Source organism: Epinephelus fuscoguttatus, linkage group LG14 (genome assembly GCF_011397635.1).
Source record: "Epinephelus fuscoguttatus linkage group LG14, E.fuscoguttatus.final_Chr_v1".
NCBI classification, from domain to species: domain Eukaryota; kingdom Metazoa; phylum Chordata; class Actinopteri; order Perciformes; family Serranidae; genus Epinephelus; species Epinephelus fuscoguttatus.
The window spans coordinates 23,553,981-23,577,074 of NC_064765.1; the positions used below are offsets into that span (position 1 = coordinate 23,553,981).

Consider the following 23,094-nt stretch of genomic DNA (forward strand, 5'->3'; position numbering starts at 1 on the left):
AATCAATAAGCGACACAATTTCTGCGCATTTTCCGGTTGCTAAGCTAATGCCCAACAGACGAAGGTAGATGCAGCATAGATTAACAGCATTTCTACATTTGCAGCTTTGCTTTGTGTAGCTGCGCAGTTGCAAACGGTGTGTTATGAACGTGTTGTGTCGTGCATCTTGATAACCGCCACCGGACGGCGACGAGCTCTCTGATAATACGCTGACATTGTTGGCTAACTTGGCTAGCCGTTAGCTTTGTGCTGTCGTTCGCTTGTCAACTAAACGCTACTGTAGCAGTTTATCGACACGATGCTAACAGTTGTTAGCCTCCAGCTTTACCTAGCGCTCCAGGTGACAATAGAGCGGAGAGAATTGATGATATTGCGTTTAGCCTGTTTGTGTCCCGCTGCCGGTGTTTACTTGTTTTCGAAACTCCATTCAGACAACTGCCCAGCAAAGTTAACCAAAGCTGACTGTTTGTAAAGGTTATGTTAGCTATCTGTTTATAACTGGCAGCGGGAGACATTTGGAAACGCTTTGACACCTGAGCTAGCACGTCTACACAGCTCATCATTATCTGTGCCATCACCATCACCATCATCTGGACTGTTGTTGTTGGATTGGATTTGGAGTTTATTAACACTGTAATTGCCCTGTTTTGTTGATGTTTATTGATTGTCCTGGCTAAACAAAGGATGGTGAGAGTGTTATGAGCATTCTTTTGCCAAGATGTTCATGCATATTTCAGTGCTGTGGATTACATGTAATGTTATTCTCCCATCAGCCAACACTTCTCCAAGGTGACACTTAAATATTCATGCTTTCTTGGCAGTGCTGTTTATTGTAAAGCTCTTAGGCATCTGTTTGACCAGTGCCCCTCATTAGAATTCATTTATGGGAAACTAAAGCTTTTTGTTCTGTATTTTGGTACAGCTGTTATGAGCCTAAGCAGTCTCTCTCCAATTGTAGGAAACTTGACTAGCCCCCCTGGCCTGTGGCAGTTTCTCTTTGAGCACGGAGGGGTCTGAGTGAAGGCTGAAAGATGGTCTGATGGACCGCCGCTTCTTCCTGACCTTCCTCTTCTGCTCAGTGTCGTGGATCTTCTTCTGGGAAGTGCGCTGGAAGAAAGGAAAAGAGAGTCAGATTGAGGAATGGCTCCAAAGACATAGCCTCTCTCAATACAGGCACTTGTTTGAAGGTCAGTGGCTTACAGTCATCTTCATGTGAGATTTACATGACCATTATATCTGAGAACTTAGGTTGATGGTCTAATTCAAGCTGAGGTAAGCATGTGTATCTTCAGTGACCTGCACAAAGAGGACACCTCTGCAAGACTGGTTAATATTACTTGAAACTTTATCATGTAGGATGTTTTTGCTAACCATAAGCTTATCCAGCACCTTTCAGAGCTTTTGCAGAAATACCAAGGATAAGTGTCATGTTTAACTGGACTTAGAGGGCTTTAATGCAAGGAGACTGTGTTGCTTATTGTTATGACCCTTAGTCATTTTTTTTGGTTTCGAACACTGAATATTCAGGCTTATGAGATGCACATGGCATGCACGGCCAATCAGCACAGGCTTAAATACTCATTATACTAGACTTTAATGAGTATTTAAGCCTGTGCTGAGGCATTACTCGTGCTGATTTGTTGGCCAGTGTGTGATTGGGGATTTTCATGTGCTGTTCATGTGTCATCCAGATGTACAGACACTGGAGGAACTGAGTCTGAGTGTATTGAGTCGTCTGGAAGAGGTGGTGAAGGAACAGCAGCGCTGGAGGGAAATTGCAGAGGCCCACATCCAGCTGCTCCGAGACTTTGCCTTCCAGGAGTGGCTTTGCTCCCAGAACCTGGAGCACTATTACCATACGTAAGCAATGAATGGCCTTAATGTTAACATTAGCACCAACCTGGCAAATAGTCAAAAGCAGCTTTCCTTTTTCAGAAACAATTCCTTATTGGCATGTCAGATATATAGATTTTTCCCAGCATAGTTTATAATGTCTTGAAGTGGTAATAGTTATGTTTTGTGCAGGTTAACACAGGCTATGTTGATGTATGTCCACTTGAGGGCAGCCTCTCCATTCATGGCCAGCTGAGTTTGCTGACACTGAGCTGTGGAGGCTGCAGTGTTTCAGAGGGTCACTGCAGTAAAAAGTATTCTTTAGAGACTGATTGTGTGAGACCCTGCAGCAATGCAGGTGTTTGTGTATGTGTGTCGGGCGCTCTCTGTTGATGCGGTCAAAACCGGCTATGATAACTAGGCTAGTTACTGCTTTATCAAAATGTTGCCTCAGGATTTTGAAAGTCAATTGAAGTGTTTCTTGGTGCTGGCTGTGTCTCTCAAATGCCGTCATGTCATAGTCATGAGGAAAACTCTTTGATCTTTATAAATGGACACAGTGTCACATTTCTGAAGGTCATGACTGTCATGCTGTTGCTGCCACCCTTTAAACCTTTATTGACGACATAATTACAGCAAAGCTTTTATTCAGTGACTAACTGTGTAGTAGCAGAAGATCATTTTTGAATTCTGTTGTTGTCTAAAAATAATAATTTGTAAACAGGGAAGTTGAAGTTGCTCACATAAGCCTTTCATTGCTTCTCAGAGAAATTGTGTAATTAGGAGTCGGAGTCGTTATATACTAGAATAAAAGACAAAAAAATAGGATTACTTTTTTCATTATCACCGTAAGATTAGGTAAATAAACATCCACAGAACTACTATTAGATGAAGAAAGCAACTCAAATGTCTTGTTGCCAGAGGAACTTAAGTTTTTTGTACAATGTTATGAGTTTGACGCCTTGAATGGAATATGTGTTTTCAAATTAAAAAAACGTTTGCCTTTTTTTAGTCATTCAAGTATGTGTTAATACTGCTAGAATACTATGTTGTAGTGGTAGTAGCTTTTCAATCGGAGTTTATGGTTCAGTTTTACAACCGTTTGTCTGCCAAGCATTCACCTCTGCTGTGTTTATCGAGACCTTCCCATGCAATAAACTTTAGGGCTGTAATATGTTGTCTTTTGGTAAGGCAACATGCAACATGCCGTACCGCCTTACCTTCCCTGTTGATATAACTAACAAGTCTAACAGATAAGATCGACCTTACCCTTGTACAGAGTTTCACAAAAACTATTGTTTGCTTTGTGTGCGGGACAACCTGTTGTGTGCAGTCAGCAGTCTTCGTCAATAGACACGTGTAGCAGCCATGGTAGAGTTGTATTTCTAAAGGCTGTACTTTCAAAGTAATAAGCATCGCTACCATTCCTGTCAATGATCTACTTCATATACTTTCATTTTTGTTTCTCCGCTGCAGACTGAAGACCTTGGGTTGTATGAATCTGGATGATCTGTCTCAGTTTGACAGTCAGCTGCAGCTGTCTCTAGCTGCCTGGGGTTACTACTACGAAGACTACATTAAGTTGTCCACAGGCATCAAGATCCTCCAGAACTCCAGGGGGAGTCGTGACCAGGACTACGAGATCCGGCTGGTGCACAGCCTTACAGTGAGGCGTCTGAATGAGAAGTGGACAATTGGTGAGCTCATCCTCATTCTCTGCCTTTGACTGGTTTTGCTTTGGCTTGCTGTCCACAGCTGCAGAGTATTAAGAGGCATTTAGATAGAAGACGTAAACATAAGATGGATTGTACTGTTTGTAGGAGTTGCTAAGTGTTTTCACAAGTGTTGCTACACGAGCAACATATCATTTGAGTGGAGCTAAAGTGTTGTAATGGAGAAGTTGAGTGTTGCTTCATCTCTGTATACAGCCCAACATCTGTTTGTTTTTCTGTCTTTTTCTCTCTGATAAAGACACCCCATTCCTTCCTGTTTAAAATAAATATAGAATGATGTAAAAATAAATATATAATTCACTGTAAAGCATTTCTAATACACAACCATCAGCAGTTGTTACATTTGTATTCTTGCCCTTGGTATGGATTTAATAATCCATACCAAAGTTTTAAACTGGCGACTTGGATCACGCCATTTCTTGGCATTTGTTGTTGCTTCATTTCACAGAGGAACATGTAGAATAAAGTGTCATCAAGCCTGTGGTTATGTATTCATGAAACAGTTGAAACCTGCAGGCTCAGAGCAGGAAGTGTGCATTGTCTTCATTTTATTTATTCACTGGTACAATGTCGAATTGTCTTTCAGCGGGAGCTCTCATATTTGGCTGTACTGTGGCGCTGTGCTTCTTGATAAGGGACCTCATGTTTTACGTGATTGGTGAGTCCTGTGTCAGCTGTTTGGGATTGGGGTTTGGCCTTACAGGCAGGTCCTGGCTTTGCTGCTATGTGACTCATTCTTTGTCTTCCTGCAGGCACTGTGAAGCGGCACTACCGGTTTTACTAGTTGCTTTGTAGTTTTCGTATAGCCTGAGGAATTTGTTTTAAAGTCTTGGTCCTATAAAACCTTTGCCAAACTTTAATCTCTGTTTTAGTGGTAAACCAATTTTTTTGAGAACTAAATAAATACATTTATTACAACGACATGTTCCAATTACTCCTGTGCTGCTTCTTTTCTCGCGGCAGGTGGAATTACTGTTTCCATCATAGCGTTTGTCTTCACCATCAAGTTCCTCTGTGAGCTTGCAGCGCGGGTGGTCAGCTTCCTGCAGAATGAGGATCCAGGGCGACGCGGCGACCGCAGCATCTATGACTATGTCCGGGGAAACTACCTGGACCCGCGTTCCTGCAAGGTGTCTTGGGATTGGAAGGAGCCGCAGGAAGTGGGGCAGACTATGAGCTTCAGAGTCCAGGTGTTAATTTATTCCTTATGTGCCGAAGCTAAAGACGTACTGTACCTCTTGTTTGTAGTCCATCTGACTTTTAACAAGTGGCTTATCCAAGCAGCGGTGTCAAGGATATCACTCACACCATGTTATACTGAATTTATGGAAAAAAAAAACTTTCCGGAAGTACACAAGAAAAACAAAGAAGATTCTTAATAAATGGAAGTAAAGGGGTTTTGCCTTAAACAACAGCAAAACTATATCAAAACATCTGTCTACAACCTCTAACGCAGCTCATGAACTATAATCCAAGTATCAGTCATGAAGTCATATGCTCAGTATAAGCTCATAAGCTCTCTGACGGGGACTGGACAAAAAGTGAAACTTATCTACGCTCTCGTAACAGCCACACTGCTTTGACAAAAGCTGTAATTTTACCTCGCTGCACACTGGAGAAGCTGGTCTACCGCAATGTTGCCTTGATTGGTCGTTCGTCTGTCAAATTGTGTGACTTTGGTGTTTTAAAGGGTTAGTTATGATGCAACAAAGCCACACAATATTACAAACACACTAACTGATCAAGGCAGCAGTAGACCAGTGGCTGTGCTGCTCAGTAAGGTAGAAATATCTTTTGTTAATAGAGTCTGGCTTTAAAGAGAGCATAGAGAAGTTTCACTTCTAGTTCAGTTCCCCATGCAAAGGGCTGCTTTTTAAGTACTGAGTACACGACTAGATAAATGAGACTTGGGTATTCTGCATGAACTGTATGAGAGTAAATGGATGGTTTGATATTGTTTTGCTGCTTTTAAATGTGGACCCCATTTACTTCAATTCATCAAGAATTTTCTCAGTTTTTGGATTCTCTGTTCATCATCGAGGCATGCAAGAAGAACAAGGTTTTCTTCATGAATTCAGTGTAACAGGAAGTGAGTAGCTGATTCACAAATGATCATTTGCAGTGTGTAATATGCCTTTAAGAAAGGTTACATTTACTTGTGTGGTCTCTGTATTAAATTATGCCCCTTTTGTGCTCCTGTCTCCTCAGCTGTTCTACAAGAATGGCCAACCTTTCCCGGCCCACCGGCCTGTTGGGCTGAGGGTCAACATCACCCACATTGAATTGGCTCTGGACATCCCTGTTACACAGGAAGTTCTGCAAGAACCAGAGTCCAATGTAGTCAAAGTGGCCTTCACAGTGCGTAAGGCCGGACGCTATGAAGTTGCTGTCAAGCTGGGTGGCCTCAACGTGGCCTACAGCCCTTATTACAAGATATTTCAGCCAGGTATTATTTCTGTATGTGTTTTTGATCCAACCCATAATTTTAGTATTGTGTAATTTTTAATTTGATACATTTCTATTGCTGATTATTTTTCTGTTCTTTTCTTCACTTCAGGTACAGTCGTCCCATCCAAAACCAAGATAGCCTACCATTTCTCCACCCTGGTGCTAACAAACGGCCAGCAGCACACTTTGCAGATCGAGCCCAGGGACGAGTACGGAAACCCCACCAGTAACTCCACATCCCTCACAGACGAAGCCAACTACAGCGTCCATGTGCACTCTGTAAGGGAACAAACCCCCTTTCTATTATCCATTACGCTGTAATTTGAAGATTTGCTTCTTGATTATGTCTGCAAAAGTGGAAGCCAGCGTTTCTTTTCACCCTTCTGTTCCCAATTGCACAGTCCACTAGTTTTACATTGTAGCAGAACAGGTTCTGAGCTGGGATTCATTTTAAGTCTTCTATTCTGCAGCTGGGCACAGTGGATGATGACAGTCTGGAGGAGTATTACAGTAAGTCAGTGTCACTCAACAAGCAGCAGTGCCAGGTTCTGCTGAGACTGACTCTGAGGAAGACGGGCTGTTTCAGGGGCCGAATCTCCTACAAGGATCAACCGCTCAGCAACGGGGAATTTGACATTATTGTTCTCAGTGGTGAGCTGCCTTTACACGCTGAAGAAAAACACACCACTAAAGCAGAAATTGCCCATGAAATGCATGGTACATTTTTGGCATGTCAGCCTGTGTTTTCAAAACCTGATACTCATGTTCTCATTGCATTTCACAGAGAATGAGAAGGCCTGTGTGGAGAAGAATGTGTCCACTCCAGGCATCAGTATCTACTTTGAGGCGTACCTTTACAGCAATGGGAACTACAGTTCCTCATGGCAGTTACCAGCCTCCTCTTTGCTGGCTCCCCAGAGGAGGCCCTCCATGGGAGAAGAGGAGGACGAGCACGACTCTCCTGTGGAGGGACAACCTGAGAAGGTCAAGAAACCAAAAAAGGTCTACTGTTACATATCGCCAAAGGTACGTTGGTAGCATATAAGCGTTTCTGAATATAAGGAAGTATGAGATCTTGTATTTGAGATGGTAGAACTCAACATGTGTTAATGTAAGATGACACTGACTCAGACTTTTATGTCAAACAGCAACTATCCGTGAAGGAGTTCTACCTGAAAATAATTCCGTGGCGCCTTTTCACCTTTCGAGTATGTCCAGGAACGAAGGTAAGCAGAAGTGATGTCAGAAGACCCTAAAGAGCAAGCCACTTTGATTTAGTGTGACAATCTTACAGCAACCTTCTGCTCTCTGTTCAGTTTACCTATTATGGTCCTGACCCGGTTCACAAGTACCTAACTCTAGTGGTGGATGATGGGATACAGCCTCCTGTGGAGCTCAGCTGCAAAGACAGGAACATCATGGCCGCCACCTTCATTCGCTTCCTGCACAAGAACATTGGTTTGTTTCGCTCTAACATAATTACTGTTGCCTCTAGCTGCACTTAGTGGATGATGTTTTTATGGAGATCGTAGCAGTAATTTGACGGTATTGTTTGCAGGTGGCTCTGAAACGTTCCAAGACAAGGTGAACTTCTTTCAACGTGAACTCAGGCACATCCACTCTAAGAGACCTCGCACCAAGACCTGCCTAAAAATCACCCGACACTCCATTCTGGACTCAGTGAGTGCTGCTTTGCTGCATTATAAAGCTGTTTCATAAGCCGAGCATCAGGGCTGCACCACATATTGTTTTTTTTATTGTCATAGTGATGTCAACTTGGCAAGAAACACATCGCAAAAGACTGCAATGTTGCATGAGGGATTTTTCTTTACTTAAATGAGGGGTCAGCAACTTTTACTACTATATATGTTTTACCATAAGGTAGCTACTCTGCAGTCGGCCATTTATGATTATTTGGTACTTTTATCTGTGCCGTGGTGGCAGTGAAAACAAACACATCTATATCCATACGTTATTACATTTGCTAATTCCTCAGAGACTTTTCCTTTTTATGTCTCCATGCCGGTGATAGCCGCAGGCGGAGGCATTATGTTTTCGGATAGCTGAATTTTTTCCCAATTGGTGTGTCGCAGTCCAAAAGTGGGTCAAGTTTGTAAAAAACACACTTTATTTTTAAGTAGAGTGAACTGGCACAGAGCTTTTATTTTAAAGTGCTGTTTCCTGCTGTAGAGTGAGTGACTAATGGAGGCCTACTTGACAGAGACAGCAAACTAACTCAACAACATGGCAAAATGCATGTATGACGCTGAATGTATTAAACTGTGTGGACCTTGTACTAATGACAAAAGAGAAATCTGGATCCTGGGGCTGGACGAATTGGGAGCTACTGCTTTATATGGCTCTGGGGCTGCAGGTTGCCCAACCCTTAGTTAATTGAAGGAGAGTATAAATAGAAAACTGCTCTTTAAAATCTTAATATTGTTCTTTTTTTATTGGTGCCTTCTGTGTTCAGTGCAATGTTCAATTTGTTCAATAGAAGGAAATCATTTCCTTTCTTTTTTTTTTTTAATTCAACAAGCAATTTGTTGTGTTCTAGCAGTATACCGAAATCAGCAGAGAGGCAGAACTGAGTTCACTTAAATATCTGTATATTTGTCGCAAGTAATATTTTTATCGCAATATTCAACAATGTTATTACATATTTTCCTCATGTCGTGGAGCCCTTCTGTGTGTAATGTAATCATAACACTAATGTGATAACATTCTCACTTATCTTCATCTCTTTCTGTTGCTCAGTCCGTGAAGGCTACAAGGAACTTCTCTGTGTCAGACTGGAGTAAGAACTTTGAGGTCGTGTTTCAGGATGAGGAAGGTAAACAAAACATTTCAATATAGTGGCGTGAGCTTTATGGTGTCTTTAGTGTGTGTTTAGGTTTATGAGTTATAGTTAAGTATTGTTGCAGCAAACTGTGCTATGCAGGATTGCCCGTTACTATTTGTTAACACGCTCGCCAGGAAAATTGAAAGTAAAAGCCAGTCCCATATTAACTCTATATATATGGTGTTTCGCCTTGCTGTTTTTGCATTGATTCTGTGGGTTTCTCTTTGCTGCTTATGGTCTGGCACCTTGTTGCTACCTTTTTATAAAGCCCTACCTCACCTGAGTGCTGTGGGGGGACATGCTCATAAATGTCCCAAACACAGAAAATTAAAAAAAAAGTACAGGCAGAGGGCAGAGTCGCTGCAGAAAAATACACCGCCACACACCTCTAGTGGGTCATAATTGATGATTGAGAAGGATTACTACTGTGCGAGTCTGTACATTCTTTTTAGGAAAACCTTGCATAGTATATCATTAAACCAAAAATCAAAGTTATACAGTAATTTATTAAGGTGACCACGCGGCTGACACCTCTGACATTTGTCTGCAGCTCTGGACTGGGGAGGGCCTCGTAGGGAGTGGTTTGAGCTGGTGTGTAAGACCCTCTTTGACACCTCCAACCAGCTGTTCACCCGCTTCAGCGACAACAACCAGGGCCTGGTAAGTCAGTCTTTTTAACCACTTACAAATGCTTGGTGTTCTGTTGAACTTCATGCAGTTAAAAAGAATAAGAGCACATTCATCTTCATTTTCCAGGTGCACCCAAACGCTGACCGGCCACCCCATCTGCGTCTGAAGATGTATGAGTTTGCAGGTCGCGTCGTAGGGAAGTGCCTGTACGAGTCTGCTCTGGGTGGAGCCTACAAACAGCTGGTCCGAGCTCGCTTTACACGGTCTTTCTTGGCACAGATCATTGGCCTCAGGATGAACTACAAGGTATGGAGTGCGGTACATTCCCACAGAAAGGACGTTTTCCTTGGACGTTGGAAGGTCATGTTTTCACTGTTTACCCTCCAGTGTCAGCTGGTCTGTCTCATCCCTTTAACATTCCTCACAAAGCCAAGAAACCTGATTTGTTTCTTGGCACAGCTTATTTCATGGAGAACAAGCCAGCGTGTTTTGCTGTTTATCCAACTTCCTAAGATTTCAAAGCCGAGAACTAAAGCCGACCCAATCATGTTTTTATCCTTCCACAGAGAAGATGAAGTGCCATGTTTATTTAAAAAACGTCATTTTCCTGTGTGTTTTCGTTTTATTTTCCACACACAGTACTTCGAGACGGACGACCAGGAGTTCTACAAAACTAAAGTCTGCTTCATCCTAAACAATGACGTGAGTGAAATGGACTTGGTGTTTGCCGAAGAGAAGTACAGCAAGTCGGGACAGCTGGAGAAGGTGAGGCAACACTTTGGAAAGGAACCTCCCCTTTTAGCCCTGATGTAATTTCACAGGAGATAGGAGCAATAAACCAAACAAAAGAAACCATATTGCTCGTTTGGCAAGCCCTTTTCTTAAAGAGAGGGAGTGGTGAGTTTACATGAAGGTGGACAAGTGGAGTTTGGCATCCGTGTCCTTTTTTAAACTTTGTTGCTCAGTTATGAAATACTTGACAATAACTGGCTGTGTAACTCCCTGTGGTGACTTCAGCCTACTTCTTTTTGATTCGATACGCATGTCTGTACTGTCAGATTAATTGCCCACTTATTATAATGATAACAAGTGTGTGACAGCCAAACAAGTGTAAGACCTGCATAAATAGATTTTACCAGTCAAGACAGTTTCTGAACTCTTACACAGAGTTTGGTCAAGTTTTGGTCTGGTGTTCGAGCTTAAACCAGTTTAATTTTATGCAAACCAGCTGAACCAACACTTGTCATTGTGACATGTTCTGGCAAATTTTAAAAAAGCGTACATCAGCAGCCTGTACTGACGGTGTCAAGGTGCTAAATCGTGCTGGTAATGCATCAGTAATAAGCAATATGACAATGTGATTAATATTTACTAGACACTAGAGAGTGTTTTTTGGGGTGACAGCTCCATGAAAGCTACAACTGTGCCAATATGGCAACATTTTGGATTTGAAAGCGACAAAAGGGGTGTCCTAACTGGCCATAAAGGACGTGATGCACCGCGCTGAGCTGAACTTTTGTTGGACGCACTGTCTCGATTTACTCATTGCTTGCTATGAAAAGCGTCACAATGGACAAGAAAGGACTAATTCTTCTTGCTTCACTACAAAAACCTAAAAATGGCAGCTGGCTGGAGGGCGATTGCCAGGGAGCTGAAAGTTTTTTGTAAGGTAAATGACCATCACTAATAACAACCTAAGCTACTTGCTGTTGGCTATATTGTTTGTTGTTTCCAGTAATTATAACAATATATAACACGTGTTTTCTGTTTAAAAAGTACAAATGTAGGAAGACTTCAAGTAGGCTACTCATCTGTCTTCTAAGTGGGTACATCTCCAGTCTGATCTCAAGCACAGTGCTTAAAGCTACGTGGTTTTTCGTTTTGTGGAACGTAACAGAAGTGCATATGTAAAGGATTCAATGTGGACAATGCTCAGATGTTGCGCACTCTGACGTGATAGTCAGACATCAGGACAAGGTGTCATTATGTTCCACTCAGGAGCAGTTGTTGAGCCAAGTGCGACACCTATTGGTAAAATTTAGTCCAGTCCAGTCCGGTTTCTGGCTGAAAATGAAACCGGTTTGAAAAAAATTTGATATGCCCCAACCCTACTCTTACATATAACTTACATATGTCTGCCATCTTACCTTTACTGTCCATTTCTTCTTTCACCCACACAATAATAGAATTTTAAACTGTTTAATATCTTGTACTGTTTTGCTCCTTTATGCATGTGGTCTGACATTTATATCCACGTGTTCTCGTGCAGGTGGTGGAGCTGATATCAGGGGGAGCTCAGATCGCTGTTACCAATGAAAACAAGATGCATTATCTCAACCTGCTGGCCCAGTACAGACTGGCCAGCCAGGTAAGAGATGAGGTGGAACACTTCCTGAAAGGTGAGCGAACTAGCACAGCTGCAGTCTGCCAATTTTCTTTCTTTCGGTAATTCCTCTCATTTGAGATCTCCGGTAATGTGCACATAATTAGTGTAATTTCCTGATCAATTGCAGGTTTGAATGAACTGGTTCCAGAAAACCTGCTAGCCATATTCGATGAGAACGAGTTGGAGGTATGTGTTATGTTTATAATAAAAATCCTATTAATCTCCAAAACACCGCTGGGTAATTATAATATGCTCTCCTTTTAATCTCTCCAGCTGTTGATGTGTGGCACCGGTGATATAAACGTACAGGACTTCAAGGCCCACGCTGTGATTGTCGGAGGATCGTGGCACTTCAGAGAGAAAGTATGTCATGGAAATTTTCAGTTTTCAGTCAACAGCAGGTCACTGATCAAAATGTCTGAGCATGTTGATTGTCTCTTGCCACAGGTGATGAAGTGGTTCTGGGCTGTGGTTTCCAGCTTCACGCAGGAGGAGCTGGCCCGTCTGCTTCAGTTCACCACCGGCTCCTCTCAGCTTCCCCCTGGGGGATTCAACACCCTTTGCCCCTCCTTCCAGATCATCGCTGCCCCCACACACAGCACCTTGCCCACTGCACACACGTGGTGAGTATGAAAGCGCAGGCTGATCGAGACTTGAGGCTTTGCAGTGTCATTACGTCTGCTTGTTTACGGGTCGACTGGTCCACCCAGATTTTGTGTGCAGACGCCTGTGATCCCCAGATGATGACTCATACTGTTTTGATGATGGCTGACTTTTTTCTAGCCTCAATAGCAGGTCTAAGTTTAAATTTTTCTGGTGGAATATCTCCACATCTGCTAGGTGGATTGGCATAAAACATTTTGCATAGACATTCATGGTTCCAGGATAAGGTATCCTGTTGGCTTTGGTGAACCCCTGACTTTTCTTTAGCACCATGCCTCCGCAGTGAACGAAGAATCCAAAAACAGCTGACGGTCTTGATGAATTTAAGTGAAACGTAGCAAAACTATATCAGAACATCCATTCCAAAACTGTTACACAACACGTACATAGGGCTGCCATCCGACCAAGAATTTTCCTAGTCAACCAATAGTCGTCATTTAGGGCCAGTAGCCGACTAGTAGCCCGCATGTTTATGATGCTAATTTAATTATCAAATTATATATTTTGGGTGGGGCAACACAATGGTTTGAGTTGAAGGTGTGAGAAAGAATAGTATCAGTAACATTGTTAACACTGTGCTACATTACAGAGAAATACAAAACTGTACTAATGAACCTTCATTAATATAGGCCTATATTTTATCTACAAGTGCACGTCACACACTGAGCGAGCCGCCTGTTAATGACGCTGTCGGCAAAGCAGTAATGATTGTGCTAAGTGGCTAATGGGCATGTAGCTACTTCCATGTTTCAGATGATACGTTATGTTTGTAGTCGACCAATGAAGATGAGTTTACATATCACCTTGGGTTCATCCTTCACCTTCTCAAAATGATCCCACACTTTGGATTTCCTGCCCGACATGCTATTAACTAGCCTGTGTGATAACCACAGGTACCAGCCCTGGAAATTAATGACTCCTGTCTGACTGCTGAGCGGGGCCACTTCCTGTGTCCTGGTCCTGCGACACTGTTTATGTGAAAGTGTTTTAAATGGTCACAATTTTAGCACAAATTGATGTGTTAGGGAAGCATTCGACTGGATAAATGAGACTTGGATTATACTGCAAAACTTGTGTTGAGAGTTTGTAAACATATGTTTTGATGTAGTGTTGCTGTTGTTAAATGCAGACCCCCTTTACTTGAATTAATCGAGCAATGTTCGCTGTTGGATTCTTGGGTCACTGGAGGCATGTGAGAAAAACATTGTCTTCAAAATTCAGTGTAACACTGTGTGAATAATTGATATCCAAATGGTCATTTGGGGAGTGAAGTGTTCTTTTAATGGACAAACATGTCACCCAGTGCAACAGAGTGGCTTACTGATGTATTTTTAATAGTTCCTGGACAACAATGGATGTTTAAGGCACAGAGAAATATGCTATATCAGGCTAGGAAATACTTAGAAAAAAAATTGTCGGTTTTGTTAATAATAAAAATGTGGAATATTGCCATAGTTTTAATGTTGAGTTGCGCAGATGTTTCCATTACACATAGCATGATGTATGAGTTTTATATAAATGCTCTATCAGGACATAATCATTAGCTGACTCAATCCAATTTTCCGTCTAGTTTTAACCAGCTGTGCCTCCCTACGTACGACTCCTATGAGGAGCTGCACAAGATGTTGAAGCTGGCCATCAGTGAGGGCAGCGAGGGCTTCGGCATGCTCTGACTCCCCCATCACTGGCACTGTGGTTCCACTCGTACAAGAGGAGACCAACACTGTCCGCTCCAGTGCACCAGTTTCCTGCATTCATCTGCGTTTACCAGTGGACTTCTTGGCAGAGTATCACCCAGACTCCCTATAAATCCTCTCTCAGGATGAGAGGGCATTACAGGAAGTCTGTAACGGCTGTCCTGAAACTGGAACTCAAATACGAACTCTAGTGCTACTGTATGTATATAAAATATCTCGCTTTTGTATAAAAAAACCCAACAAAAAACAGAAACCAGAAACTGCTGAAAAAGGTGAGGTTTGGGCTAGTTGTATTTCTTAATGCTAAAGTTTGCTTAGTTTTATATGTTTGAAAGACAAACGATGCTAGAGCAAAGGCCTTGCGTATTACTTTATAACCGCTTCTTTTGCATTTTGCAAACTGAGGAACACTTAAGTGCAACAGCGGCCTACATGTGATGTGGGTGACGCGTGCATCTACAGCACTTTGGCCTTAATCGATCAGGGACTGACGTGTGTTTGTAAATATATAATATCACTCTTTTATTTCAATACTTGTACATAGTAGTGTGTATAAATAGGTTTTCATCTTGTTACCTTTTTTGGTTTGACGTTAAAGGAGAAGGGATTTTCTTTATTGTTACACGTTTGGTGGGAGGAGAGTTTATATGATTTCTATAAGCTTTTTTTTTCTCTCTCAGAAAGAATAGGTTTTAAAAAGAAGCCAAGTAATTTCTATTGTTTATACATGTTTTTAACTTATTATGTGTTGGAAAAAATATTTGTGTTGACCCATACTGTTGAAATTCTGTTTGTCCAGAGCGGTAAATGTTTTGTTATGTGTTATAACCTGCCTTATTCATGCCCTTTGCCTCGGATTGTATCCAGAGAGGTGCGTAGGTGAGAGAAGCATAGTCGGCACACAGTAATAGGTATATTATGACATTTCTACTTGTACATGCAGGGGTCACTGAGGATGTTGGGGAGAGCCCATATATAACTTTTTGTTATATATGCTGTCTGGTTTTTACTTTTACATTCACAGCCTTTTATGGGTTTACCTCAAAATCTCCTATGCCACCTGTTCACCCTCTGACACAGGTATATATGTGCTCAAGCACATGTATGTTAAAGTTTGTTCATAGCCGCCTCCTTCCAGTCCTCCAAACTTTAGCCATATGATCCCACAACCTCAGCAAACCGAAGCATTATATCAATGCAGATTATGTCCCTGTTTGTTTTTCTGTACGTTGTTGTAAAACTATTTATTTTTAATGCTGTTAGTGTCGTTATATCCTGAGCCAACAGAGTTGTTTTCTCTTTTCTGTTCAGAATCGTGTAGCAGTTCCTTTGCTGTTCCAGTTTACATGTTCATTAGCCATTTTATACTAGTGTGTGCTGCCAGTCAGGGTGTCGTAGAGCATTTAGGAAACTCTTGTTCAGACTCGGAAGCAAAAAGAAAGCGTCAATGGACGATTCTTCTCAATAGTATTTTGATTTGAATACGTTCCCCTACAAAGCACTCTGGATGCAGTTTCACTTCACACATCATTCTCACAGTCCGACTCGGCCACTAAGAGATTTAACTTTGTTATTGTTGAATGGCAAAGATGTCACGTTTTGACTGAAAGTTGCAGCAGGTTAAGATTAACTGTGCTGGCTCACCAGATCCAATTACAGCGTCCGCTCGGGATTTGATGAGCATTTGCTTGTGCTTTAGTTGGCCTTTTACAGTGTTAAGAGGTTTATAAGAGGGTTTGTGTTTGTTTGGGTTGTGCAATGTTGATCTGATGTACTGACAACACTGGAAGAAAAAAGTGCTTATGAAAATGTTTCATTAAGGGTGTGTTCTCAGCACCAGTACCAATGGCTGATATATTTACCAGATGTAAAAGTAGTTGAAGCATAACGTGTTAGTTGTTCCATTAGATATGACCATTATTAAAATAAGAAGGAGGTCTGTCCTGTAGTTTTATGTTTTTGGTAAATGTTTTTGCTTTTCACAAGCATCTACTCTGTTTTATGTTCGGATTGTTTCTGGGTTAGATGGCCTGAGTGTGACTTTTAGCAATGTAGATATTGTGAAATATTCGCCTATGACTTTGAAGCTGGGAAACTTTTTTTCTTTTCGTTTTTTTAATGGCAAGCCTCTACTGACGAATGTTTGAGATTCTCTGCACTGCAGGTCCTTTGTTTATGGGAATAAAAAATGATGGACTAAATTCTTATTACCATATCTCACTTTGTGTGCATCATATTTGGATTGTGTTAAGCGCTGTGATTATTACACACCCTTTTTACAGTTTTAAAACTGGACTTGGACTTGGAAGATGGCTTGTGGGTCTGAATATACACACGAGTGGTTCCTAAACTGGGGTCCAAAAATTGAACATGCTCAAGTCAAATTTATTTATTAAGCCCAATATGACAAATCACACTTTGCCTCAAGTGGTTTTACAGTCTGTTCAGCAGACAACACCCTCTTTCCTTAGATCCTTATCAGATGAGGAAAAAAATCCCCCAAATACCTCTTTAACCCTTAAAAGACTAGCATAGCATCAATGCTACACTTGACATATTCCACAAAGAAACTTCAAATAACTTCGGAACCGCCTATGATAGAAATGCGCTTTAAACTGTGCCCAAACCGTGAGATTCTCAGCTCTCTGACACAATTCGAATGGTGCCTTAACAACAATCAGAGCTAATTCATGGTGCTTAGGGGTAGGACATAAGGACGAGGCCATTGGCCACACCACTTAACGCCCCTGACCCACATGCGTTTAAAGGCACGGATCACTGTGTCGTGGCTGGAGTGATCTCATTGTAAGATGTTAAGATGGTTTTTGTTTAAAGCTTACATGATGAGACTGCCCCATCTTCCCCACTATCCTTGATACCCATCTGACCCCATTTATTCATTCATTTTCCATAAATGCTTATCTTATTGGGGGTCACAGGGGGCTGGATCCTATCCCGGCTGACACTGGGCGAGAGGCAGGGTACACCCTGGACAGGTCTCCAAACTACTGCAGGGTTAACACATAGAGTCAACCATTCACACTCACATTCACACCTACGGCCAATTTAGAGTCACCAAGTAACCTGACCTTGTCTTTGGATTGTGGGAGGAAGCCGGAGTACCCAGAGAAAACCTACACTGATACAGGGAGAACATGCAAACTCTGGTTTGAACCCCCACTCTCAATTCAAACCAGGAACTCTCTTGCTGTGAAGCGACAATGCTAACCGCTGCGCTACCGTGTCGCCTATGTGACCCCAGAAGCACCAAAATGTATTATCATCACATCTACTAAAAAAGTGCTCAGTACAATATCCAATAAATGGCTGTAACTCACTGAGGAGAAGGTGTATTTGTACCGAACTTCACATAGAGCTCAAAACCCCCCCAATACAACGTTTCACATAGACAAAACAAAAATCCCCTGGTTGACTAGGGACTTTTCTTTCCCTCTGGGTGTTTTTTTTTTAAGTCACATATGGACAAACAAAGGCAATGCATCAGGGTGACTTTACACTGCTCCAGAAAGAAAGGGTAGAATCCCCTGTATCATGTGATGTATAACACTTGATACTGACTGAGAGAATAAGCTCAGAACTGGCAGAAATATAAAACTATGTCCAGGTGTTTCTTGTTGATGTAGGCTTTAGAAAGTTAATGGAAAAAATATGAGTATTATGAAAGGTGTCCAAATATGTTCTTAATATAATGAAGATTAAGTTAACAATAGTTTTGTCTTTACTCGAGGTTAAGAGCAAGATGTATGACTTGTAACATTTCATCACATGCAGTCAGCACTATTTATTTAATACATGGGACTAAATCTTTAATTAAAAGAGGGCTTGTGTTTTTTTATGTGACTATTTTATAACCACATGAAGACATATAAAGATGTCAACAAAACTTGTTTGTGTAAGTTGAACTTCATGTCTTGGCCAGCAGAGTGCATGTTTCAGACACAAGGGGGCAGTGGCTCTACATGTGACATCAACAAAGGATACATGCCTCTTCCGCTGTCATCCCTTGGGACAGCTCAGCAGCACTAAATGATGAGGAGCTTTCCTGTCTTCAGCTGACCCTCCACACTTTCAGTCGTCAACACTCTGAGTACCCCCTCCATTAGACATTTGTCATTTCCCTCATACATGTACAACACATACCTCACGCACACATGAAAATAAACACAGTTCATTCAAACCTGCTGGTTTCACGTCGGCTGAAGGCTTAATGGAATCAGTCCTTGGAGAGCTGTACTGTGTATGAAATGTGATAACACCTAAATGGAAAACAAGGACTCCCTCTCCTTTCACCATATGGGGAGATGGTGGCATAACTGACAGCTGTATCTGCCCAAGATGTGATAGGAATACACTCTTGCATTGATGGAATAGTTGTTCCCTGACTCATACAGTGTCTGATATTGGACTTTTTTTAATTGCTTCGCTTGACGGCTGTGGACGTGCAGGCCCCAAGGCCCTCCACGCTACACCCACATGTTCCTGGCCTGCCTCCTCACACTGTGGTCTGAACACTATCAGGAGCAGGCTGAAAGGCATCTTGAAGTACTTGGAGGCAGGAGTCCAGTTATTTGGTCTTGGCATGCACCTGTGGATTTGCATAATGGTCTCTCTCAAATTTCCCCCAGGAATGCTTGCTAAAGAGGGACCACAAATCAGAAAGTCATCCTCTGGCGCTCACTAAGAGTAATGTACCATGTTGGAACGCTTGTCCATCCCCAGAGAACCTGTGGGAGATCACTCAACAACAATACTGTGCATTTTTGTAAATTCATCTGATGATACTAATTCCCAGGGAAAACATGTTTCTCTGACAAATTTTCCATGTACTATTCCATAAACATCTCCAGACCTGACTGCAGCTCAGTTTTGGGGTTCGGGGGTTGCCAAGTTCCTGGGGGAGCCAATTTATGGGTGGTTCTCCTCAACCAAAGAATTTACTTGATCGAAAATACAGTGCCTCATTTCCCATCTCTGAGTCAGACACCCTGCCTCTGAGGAGATGTCCATCAGTGTCTCTGATCAAAGATAATTGTCCGCAGACAGTGATCTTCACAGGGCAGACAACACAAATGTGGCACGCCTTAAGTATCTTTAGATCTTGACCGCTCTCCCTCTTTCCTGCTAAACAGCCGTGGGGTTGTCTGCTTCCCATTCCAACATGCAGGTCCTCATTACCTGATTGGACGCCACTGATTAACTGCCAACTGGATTGGCTGCAGGTATTCATCATCTGCGATGATGGGGCCGATTTAGAGGCCAATCTTAATCAGGGTTGTTGAAGGACAGGAGAGCATTGCTCCAGCAGCAGGTCTGGACTGAAGTTCTCCCCAGGAAGTTTACCCTTCATTGTGTAGTGTTTTGACTTCATGTTACATGCAAAAGGTCCTTCGGGCCTCGGTCCAAACACTGGCAAACATCAGGTATCTGTGTGTGAGCATCCTCAGGGTACAAAAGAAGAGTTCTCTTGCTCCTTTCATGGAAATGACTCTGACTGTTTTGCATTTTAGGGGAATTTCGGCCTAAGCCATGTCGCATGCAGTTGCCTCTATCAGGGTCTTCAGTGGCTTCCTTAAAAACTGGTGACAGTGTGGTTCTACAGTTGACATTGTTGAGGATTATGGGTAGAAAAAGGCTGCAAGAAATGCTCATCACAGTGATGACAATGGTCTGGCAACTAAGTGCAGCAAAGGAATGTATGGATGGGATGCTGTTGCTGATTAAAGAGAATCTTCCCCCTTCTCTTGATATTTCACAGATTCTCTGTTGCTCCTATCAATCCTCTGTGATTTAAGTGCTGAGCCCTGGCTCTCAACACCCGAGCCGGGATGCTGCGCGTCTACCCTGAGCAACAAGTACAAGCAACCACACATGGATGAAAAGGCCTCATTAGAATACATTCCTCTATCAGGACCAGGATTGCAAACACATGTTTTGTTTTGAAAATGATATAAATGTCCGTGCGTACAGCTGGGGTCAGAGACCTGCAGAAGCTTACCGCCGCGAGCCGTCTTGAAAAACTGCAAACGTGGAGATTAAGTGTCCCCATGCTGATGGCTGTCTGCGTTTTATATGATGCTGGAGAGAGGCTATTGATTCATGGGGTTAGTTGTCCTGCTGGGATGCACAGCTGTTTTATATTCGTTGTGTCGTGAAACATTTCAGTGCTTATATTTCCTCTGTAAAGACAGGGCCTCTAATGTAGACTGTCCCGCTGTTTGACAAACACCTCTGTGCCACTCTGCCCTTGTTGTCAGTATGGTTGTCACAAGAGCAGGTATGAATAGGCTGTAAAGTGAGATTCATCTCGATGTCTGTAAACGGGGAGTGCAAGTGCAGATTAAATGTTTTCAGCCAAGCAGCACCGCTTTGATCCAGTAATATCTCATCAACTATTTCATGAATTCCTACAAAATTTTATACAGACATGGTCCCCAGAAGATGAATCCTTCTGACTTCAGTGATCCTCTGATTTTTCATAATGTGACATTGGTTTTTAGTGAAATGTCTTGACAGATGTCGGAAAGATTGCCCTGACATTTTCTACAGATATTTCGTGTCCCCAGAGGATAATTCCTAAGTACTTGTTGATCTCCTCACCTTTCCTGTGGCACTTCCAGCAGGTCAAGTTTTTCAGTTCTCCTCTGAAATATCTCAACATATTTCTAATGCCAGGTGTGAACTGATGTACTTAGGACTGTCCACTGTCCACTGTGATCATCAAAGATGCGTGTCAATGCCTAGTCTAAACAGGGCCTAACAGAGTGACTGGCACAACGTTTTGTACAAACATTCAATATCCCCAGAGAATAAAGTTTATTCACTTTGGTGAATGGCGCCACTGTGACATTTTTTGGGTAAAATGTGCCAGCAACTGTTGATAGATTGCCTTGAGATTTGGTACAGACATTAATGACCCTTAACATTTGTTCTAATGCCGTCATCGGGTCAGCATTTAAATTAGTCAGATATTGAGGTTTGTGAGCAAATACCTGCAAACTAGTCCCATTGGTCTCAGATGTACTATCAGAATCATACTCTTAGAACTGTATTTAGCCCGTACGGACATGTGCCTAAACTGGGGATCTGTTTTGCATTTCCACTGCAGACAGTACTCTTAATGAAGGTGGGGCTGTCACCAGATGGTAATAGCTGTGTCACTGCTTCTCTTCGTCAATGATGTCTGCACCTCCCTGATCACCCACAAAACAGAGTTGTGTAGCATTTTAAGAACAACAAAGAACAGGCTGGAGAGTTTAGAGCAGGGCGTAGTGCTGTCAGAGCACACAGGGACGAAATAGAATGTTCACAGTTAACAAGTGCTTGAAGATCCAGTCCTCACTAAAGTGTATGTTATGCTAGACAATAAAAAGAAGTGCACTGAGTAACATGTAAGAAAACATACCATCTTAAACATTGCTGATAGCTGCCGGTAGGGCCTTGAGCAGCACTTTGAATTACATTTGTTTTTTTCAGTCTACAGCTGCTAACTGTTAATTAGTAAAGATGAAAAGGCAAGAAAACAATCTTTGATTCTGTAGTTATAGCTGACTAATATATGTGAACTTGACTGTTGGAAACACTGGTTACAGTCCATTTTGGTCCAACCAAGAGAGTTGATCCTCTACTGATCAATCGACGGACTGCAGTGTTTCTAGCTTCACCTTTTAGTACTGGATCAGTGTGCTAGGTACCTCAACAGAGGGGTGATGAATAAATGGCACAGTAAGGAGCGCTGCCATCCACATTTCTTGACAATAGAAACGCATAAATAGCTGTTCTAATGTGTAATGAACTGAACTGAACTGAACTGAGCTTTGTAGTCAACACAAGGCTATTTGTTTAGTGCTAATTAGCAAATGTTAGCATGCATGCATGCTCAACTAAGATGGTGACCATGGTAAACATTATACTTGCACTGCTGTGCCAAAGTGCAGCCTCACAGAGCTGCTACCCTGACTGTAGACTCTCCGTCTTGTCTGCCTGTCTCCTCATAAACTTCACCATGTCAAATCATCCCTTTAACTGTACATGCATGTAAAATGCTTCATACAGTCTCTGGACCGTGAAAGAGAACAGGGTGGTTTACAGCACATCCATCCAATGTGATGAAAAGCTGCATAGCTATGGCTCAGGGTCACAAGGTGAACACCAAAGTCATTAATCCTGACTCCCGCAGTTACACCAATAGAAAAATAAGCAAGATGTGATGGGACGTTTGCCACCATGAGGGTTTGAAATGTGCCAAAATCCTTGTTGGCACTGGGCAGTAATGAGCCTGGCATTGGCTTTCTTTCCGACCACAACTATTGCAAGCTATTAAAGAGCTCCAGGCCACTGGTTTGATCCTGAGCACTGTGAGTCCCCACCAGGCCAGGCTTTGTCTCCAAGCAGATCTTGCTCAACAGAGTGGTCACAATCGGCCATACATGTACATGGACAGAGGCATGATGTTGTGTTTGTCCAGCCTCATGTAAACGTTATGGAGATTCAATATGTGTAGCTATAGATTAAAAATGCTTTGTGTTTGTTTTCGAGTTTTTCCATAGGCCTGTTGTTTCTAAGTTAACTTCTTGCTGCACCTGAACCTAAGAAAGTAGCTGGACCTGGATCATCTCACACCTCCACACCACAAGGCCTAAGGCTCAGTATGAACCGCTGTGCTGGTCTGTGGTTTGGGCTCCACCACAACAATGTGGATGTTCTACAGTTTTTAGTCATCTTTTGGCCACAAGTCATCAAAGAGTTTGTCAACTCAGAGGGGGATTCATTCATTCATACTTTCTCCACTTAGAGGATGAGGTTTTAAATGAGTTTCACTGACCACAGCCATGCAACCACAAC

General features: G+C 42.3%; 1 protein-coding gene across 3 annotated transcripts; it reads left to right on the forward strand.

Annotated features, from left to right (window-relative positions):
* Nucleotides 1-3: 3 nt before the first annotated feature.
* On the forward strand, nucleotides 4-14,903 carry arel1 (apoptosis resistant E3 ubiquitin protein ligase 1). Of its 3 annotated transcripts, none has more exons than XM_049595935.1 (22): nucleotides 4-64; nucleotides 959-1,187; nucleotides 1,692-1,860; nucleotides 3,310-3,530; nucleotides 4,153-4,224; nucleotides 4,530-4,756; nucleotides 5,775-6,012; nucleotides 6,124-6,293; nucleotides 6,485-6,665; nucleotides 6,799-7,040; nucleotides 7,163-7,240; nucleotides 7,331-7,472; nucleotides 7,573-7,694; nucleotides 8,772-8,847; nucleotides 9,407-9,516; nucleotides 9,613-9,792; nucleotides 10,126-10,251; nucleotides 11,756-11,885; nucleotides 12,000-12,058; nucleotides 12,146-12,235; nucleotides 12,320-12,495; nucleotides 14,106-14,903. In XM_049595935.1, exons 2-22 carry the CDS (start codon nucleotides 1,040-1,042, stop codon nucleotides 14,206-14,208), a joined length of 3,060 nt encoding a protein of 1,019 aa, XP_049451892.1. In that variant the 5' UTR covers nucleotides 4-64; nucleotides 959-1,039; the 3' UTR covers nucleotides 14,209-14,903. The 3 variants fall into 3 exon arrangements, with proteins under 3 accessions (XP_049451892.1, XP_049451894.1, XP_049451893.1); XM_049595937.1 differs by lacking the exon at nucleotides 4-64 and adding an exon at nucleotides 118-136; XM_049595936.1 differs by lacking the exon at nucleotides 4-64 and adding an exon at nucleotides 284-633.
* The last annotated feature ends 8,191 nt before the right edge of the window (nucleotides 14,904-23,094 follow it).

Bases quoted from the DNA above. Each gene is read 5' to 3' on its own strand.
- arel1 (XM_049595935.1), top strand. From the start codon at position 1,040: ATGGACCGCCGCTTCTTCCTGACCTTCCTCTTCTGCTCAGTGTCGTGG. The intron at 1,188-1,691 runs GTCAGTGGCTTA...TGTGTCATCCAG, and splicing joins ATACAGGCACTTGTTTGAAG to ATGTACAGACACTGGAGGAA. The intron at 4,225-4,529 runs GTGAGTCCTGTG...TTCTCGCGGCAG, and splicing joins CCTCATGTTTTACGTGATTG to GTGGAATTACTGTTTCCATC.